General features: G+C 48.7%; 1 protein-coding gene across 1 annotated transcript; it reads right to left on the minus strand.

Moving 5' to 3' along the window:
• Positions 1-57: 57 nt before the first annotated feature.
• map6d1 (MAP6 domain containing 1) lies at positions 58-5,880 on the minus strand. Its single transcript, XM_062481040.1, has 3 exons — positions 5,143-5,880; positions 3,853-4,201; positions 58-391 (listed from the first exon to the last, which is right to left on the minus strand). The coding sequence occupies exons 1-3, from the start codon at positions 5,682-5,684 to the stop codon at positions 314-316; spliced, it is 969 nt and encodes a 322-aa protein (XP_062337024.1). The 5' UTR covers positions 5,685-5,880; the 3' UTR covers positions 58-313.
• Positions 5,881-6,286: the final 406 nt, after the last annotated feature.

Below are 6,286 nucleotides of genomic sequence, written 5' to 3' on the forward strand. Positions count from 1 at the left end.
TGTACAAACAGGCCGACACACAATATACCAAGCAGCCAGTTTCTCTTTTTGAGTGTCTAATACTTCAAAAGCTTGTTTTCAAACTATTTTCTTACATGCATATTCAATTCCATAGCAATAGGGATAGGATTGTAAAAGTATTCTATTGTTTGTGACATCTGGTTTGTTATTCTCTTTCAACAATTACATAATTGAAGACATTCTACAGACAATGCCTTACTGGTCTAGAACATTCCCTTGCATAGATTGCTCGTGGCGTGTGGAACAGACAGATTGTGACTCTAGGCCCAGTGGAATGGTTGGTTTTGGAACATCAGATGTTGAAGATCCTCGGCCCACTTTGAAACACGGCGGAGGGATTCGGAGAGAGCTTGGTCTTCACCAACTGCACCTGAGGAACACACACACACATCCAGAATGACCATCTATAAAAGGAAAGGTTACTCTGGGATGTGATAAGGGATGATCTGGGTGGTAGTCACAATGCATCAGGGCTGCTGTCAGAGATCTGGCAGACAGGATACATCACTGCTACCGTAAGCTGCTGATGGCAGCTTTTCTTAGAGGACACAAACACACACACACACACACACACATACTGTACATAGGAACTGGCGCTGCAACTGAGGAATTACATTCCTGCCAGCGGTCTGTGACTATGAATTGCTATGCTACAAGTGAAGAATTGGCATTGATTGTCTGATTATCAAAACATCTCTATGAGTAGGAGGTTTAGTGCCATATGTCACAATAATCCTCTCAGCAGTAAAATGAGAAATAAAATGTGACTACGCTGTTGGTTGGAGCAGGAGCTGTCTGTACATATTATGAAATCTGTCAAACTATGTCTTCAAACAAAGTAGATGATGTGTGTGTGTGTGTGTTCACCCCCTCCCTCCTCCCACTCACTCTCTTTTACACTCTGTGCAACAGCCAGGTCTGCCTCGCCTAAATTAGATTCTCGCTAAAAAGACTGCAACCCACTGCAACACATCACGCTTTAACAGGATGGCAAATAATCTATCATGTGGCTCACTCTCTCTTCCTCTCTCCTCTCAGTCTCTCACACATCCCTCTCTGTCTCTTCCTCTCCTCTCTTTCTCTGCCCCCCTTCTCTTTCTCTCTCCTCTAAGTCTCTCACGCCTCCCCCTCTCTCTCTCCTCTCAATCTCTCACACCTCCCTCTCTCTCTCTCTCTCTCCTCTTAAGTCTCTCACACCTCCCTCTCTCTCTCTCCTCTCAGTCTCTCACACCTCCCTCCCTATCTCTTCCTCTCCTCTCTTTCTCTCTGTCTCCCCTTCTCTTTCACTGCACCCCACCCTCCCTTCTCTGTCTCTTTTTGCTCTCCATCTCTCCCTCTGTCCCTGAACAGAACCCTGCCGATTTGGCACAAGAGACTTCTATAGTCGGAGGCAGCGTGGGAAAAGGGAAACAGTCCAAGTGTGAGGAGGAGAGGCTGGGGGGGGGGGGGCTGGGGAGGGAGGGGGGAGGTGAGAGGAGAGACAATGGTGGAGAGAGACAAAATACAGGAGGAAGGAGGGTAGAGAGGGTTCCAGCTAGAGGGGCTAGGAGAGTTGGGAATGAGAGAGTGTGTGGGGGGTGGAGGGTACATGGAGGGTACATAATGCCAGGGCTGATTTGTAGGATGCTATGTCTCTGCAGCCTGCTTTATGCCCTCTTCATGCAGTTGAAAGCCAGTGTGAACACTATTCCCCAGTCCTCTTCTGTTCATCCACCTGAGTGCCATTCGAAGCACAAACACTGCCTATCTGTCCTTGTCAACCGTTTATGGAACACCCCTATGGATTCAAACAATATTTTCGCAATTGACTTTTACAGTTTAATCGTTTTAAATGAATGTTTAGTTGTTGTTTTTTTATCACTGTGGTGGCCTGGGTACTGTGAAATCAGTTATGTTATCTACACTGCAGAATCCATTTGCCATGCACCTGTCCTCATTCAACATTCTTTGGTGTTCCTCCAGGTGAGGTCTGCCTGGTCTGCCTGGTCAGATGCCAGATCCCAGGTTGAACAGCTACACTACAGCGATTCTGAAAACGGCTACTTCCCCTTTCATTTCACACTTCAGGATCAGCCTGACGAATCACCTGTTCCAGGTCTAGAACACGTCCCTCTGCTGTGTCTGAAAACTAGAATGAGTCTCAGGTCTGGAACTGTGAAACAAACGTCCTGCAGAACCCTCAGTCGTCCGTCTCCTAGGCGACAGGGGAGGCACTGACGTGAGGAACAATGTGCTTTTAATCACTCATCACCGTCACTGAGTGCATCGATTTTGAGCTTCAGCCGCATAATCGGGACTTATGTTTTAATTCTCATAATGGCTGCGTTAAAACATAAACCGATGAAAAGTCTAAAAGTGGAACCAGGTAATGACTCAGCTGGTGTTTAGGGTTGAGTCCTCTGGACACTCTAGGTTTTCTTCCAAAATGATCATCTGCTGATGCTGAATTTAGCAGGTGACCGTTCATTGGTGTGTGTTTGAGAAGGGAAATGTGTGTTTATTGCTTGGTCAGACACCTCAGTGGGGGGGGGGGGGGGGGGGGGGCGTGGAGTTTGGCAGAGCGTGGGCAGACAGTGACTGTGGCGGATGAGGGGATATCGACCCTATGTGTTCATGTGCTGTTTCCTGCTGCTGGCAGGCTGAGCAGAGGCTGCACGGGGCCTCTGGCTGCAGGGGGGTGAGGTGCGGGCGTTACGAGGCAGAAGTCCAAATAGAGATGAACTAGTGGGTAGCTACTTAGGATAAATGTCTACTTTGAATACATGTGCAACGCAACCAACTTTCTCATTTGGACCCATTCACCCCTGCACCACCTACTCAATACCTGCCCAGTTTCATCCTCACACACCTCGAACACACATTTAACTCATACTCCAACTGGGACACAGTTATTATTAGAGTCTCTGACCTGCCAATGACTCCTCTCTACATCGTCTTCTAGAACTGTAGAGCAGAAGAGTATTCCGGAACATTAGCATTGTAGAACATTCTAGTTTAATGTGTATTGTTTCCATCTCAACACATTTAGGAACACCTACTCTAATATGTATTAAGAATACCCTAAAGGTGATTGGACTGTAAAACTTTCACTGACAAAACATTCTGTAACCTTTTTCCTTGACAAATGTCCATATGTATCAAAATAAAAAGTGAAACTTGCGATGGGGGCAGGTTTGAGAATGAGGAGACTGAGTGACAGCCTGGTGGGCAGATTTGCTTGTCCTTTCCTCATGAACAGGTCATGCCTGCCCAGCACCAGCCCTCCGCAGGCAGATGGCAGAGTGCTGCGGTGGGGGAAGGGGGGGGGGGGGGGGGGGGGGTAGAGGTGACACCAAACCTCTGGAGATTTGGGAGAAAAAAAAAAGGTTGAACTTCTATCATGCAATGTTTGACCCTGGCACCACTGGCCGGGGAGAGGATGGGGGCAGTTTAAATGACATTTTATAATCTCTGAATATCTACTTACTTTTCTTGCCCATCATGCCTGCTCTATCCAGGTCAAAGTCATGAGCCCAGTGATTTTGGGCCGTTACGTAACGCGTGTCCTGTTTAAACAGCTGGGTCACTGTTAGCTGCTTGAGGACAGTGTGTTGGATGACGCAGTGGCCACCTGGGGGGTCTCCCAACACGACTTTAAGCACCAGGCAGTCTGACGCTAAAACTGCCATTGAAACTACCAGCCGCAATCAAGCACAAAAACAGTACTGTACATCACACATGCCCTCATATATGTTAACATGACATGGCAAAACACAGAAGCATAAGCTGAGGGGGCCTGTGCCCTGAAACCCCAGCGTGACACACATGGCAGAGCCAGGCCCTGGGTCTCACCTCTCCCCTGGTGCTCACACTGAGGCCGGGCCTCTCAGACAGGCTGCTCTGCTGCAGGCTGCAGGGCATGGGGCTGGGGCTGGGCTGCAGGGGGGCAGAGATGGGCTGCAAGGTGGGGGTGGCTGCGTTGGTGGTGTGGTCCCCCTGGTGCTGCGGCTCTGGGTGTCTGTGGGCCTCTCCACTGCTGAAGGCGGCCTGGTAGCTGGTCTCTGGGGGCAGGTGGGGCGCCCCAGCCCCAGGGCTGCTGTAGGGGTAGGTGACCCCCTGGCCGGGGCTGGCGTACAGCGCTGGAGGGGGCTTCCTGGAGCTCTTGGCTGGTTTGGCCCCCGTCCATGCCCTGTACTCCTGCCTGTGGAGAGGTATCACAGGGGAGGGAAATAGGAATACCTGTGCTGTTAAATCCTCATCATCTTCATACATTCTGCTACATCCTCCACCGAATAAATGCTACACAACATAGGGGAGTAAATCATGTTACAGTGTATATTATGCTAAGCTAATCATGCGGCCGGTCTGACAGCAGCCAAAGTGTTTGTGTTTGAGAGGCTGTGGAAATGTGATATTAGAGGCATGAGCGAACAAGCCAATCAATTGGAGAGCGAAGCCCTAATGATGAGGCCCCAATGGGGCGTGAGGGGAGTGACGCCCGTCAGGGGGCGAGAGCAGGGGGGCACGGATGGGTGAGGCTCATCGGAATGAGATTACAGCTCAATGCTGGGGGGGAGACGAGGCGGGGGAGATGTGGAGGACTGGCGTGCTGTAGCCGACATCAAAAGGTTGACTGCAACAGCCTGACACAACATCTGTCATCGAGATTAGTCTGCGGTTTATCTGCAACAGACATGTATGATATAGACAGTGTTTGTGGCCACTGTGTGTGCTGGAACCAACGGTTCTCCGAATGCATTGAAAGTCGATCAGTGCCAACTGTCATCTTCTGTGCATGAAATCTGTAGATTCTGTACCATGGGCTTCTTAGTGAATAATAAATTAGACAGTGAGTTAAGGCTTTACATAATTCATAGCATTTCTATATGTTAGAATATGACTAGGCTGTGTAAACATCGTTTTGTGTGCCTATAAGCACTGCCTACTTTTAAATATGACTACGTTTTTATTTTCCTATCTGAGAAACCAGCACTGCATTCCAAACGTTGACAGGTTAGATAAGTCGGCTATGCAGATATGGTGCGTGAAGCAACACTGGAGACAGTAGACAAAGCCAGGTGCTGCCAAAAGAAGGTTCTAAAAAGACAACATCGTCTGAGTTATAAACATACTACAACCTACCTGTAAGAGCTGGTTTTGGCTATTCCAGTCCCGTGCTGTTCTCCCCACTTGGGTGCCCTGCTACGTTCTTCTCTCTCCACCCTTTCATCCTTCGTATGTGGGTGTGCATTAGGGTGACTGTTTAAGGGGCTATCCGAAATGCTGTCACCCGATTTCCCGCCATTGCTAATCCAAGGGAAATTCTCCTTTTTAGGAATGGGCCAGGGTTTGAAATCCTGTTTATACTGGGTGACACTCTGGAAAGGCACACCGGACGGCTGGTAATCCTCTCTGGGTTTGAAGCTGGGCTCTTTCCGTCCCCTAAGAGATCTCCGGTTCCCTGTGGCTTCCCCCGCTGCCGGCGGGGAGCCACGGTGGTCCGGGGTGGAATAGTTGTTTCTCGGAACCAGATTTGTTGGCACCTGCTTGGTCACGGATCGAACCTCTTGCTCGGAAATGTCCGAGTAGTTCTGAATAGTCAGAGGTACAGAAAGATCCGATTTATCTAACTGGTTCCAGAACCGAGCCAGACAGCACACTCTACTGATGCACGGCCAAGCCATGGCGATTTGGTTGGTTTGGAAAAAATGGAGATACGCAAAGAAAAACAAAAGAAAGAAATGAAAAGAAAAAAAAAACAAAGGTTACATTCAGAAACAGCGCCGTGTGCGTGTGCCCATTCCTGGAAAACTGAGCGTGAGCGCAACCTTGTTCATGTCACCGGCTCTGAAATACCAAAGTGTAACGGATGAACAGAGCGCAGTCGCTCGCGCGCTGTACGGGGGACGCTGTTATTGCACATTCCTCTCACGTGATCTTTAGGTTTTGACTAGATGCGGTGGAACCGTGGCAGTGAAAGTTACTTCTTTGAAGTGTACAGGGGTATGCATATTGGACGTTCCCATTTGAAATTCATATCTCACTTCTTCATCTGTTTAGAAAGCAACATTTTGTTTCTTGCACCAAGCCAGTCAAATAATTCCTGTTCGTCAACAGGCATTTAGAAAATACAAATTCTCAACAGCAGGCTCCAACCATCACTAACCACCTTGCTAACAGCTGCCCATGATGAGTCTATTCTAAAAGCTTTCAAACCCAGAATACAACCAGAATAATGGGCCCATGATTACCTGCCATGGTTTTAGAAGGGCAGGCTTACCTACTC

Source organism: Osmerus eperlanus, chromosome 16 (assembly GCF_963692335.1).
Source record: "Osmerus eperlanus chromosome 16, fOsmEpe2.1, whole genome shotgun sequence".
Classification (NCBI taxonomy): Eukaryota; Metazoa; Chordata; class Actinopteri; order Osmeriformes; family Osmeridae; genus Osmerus; species Osmerus eperlanus.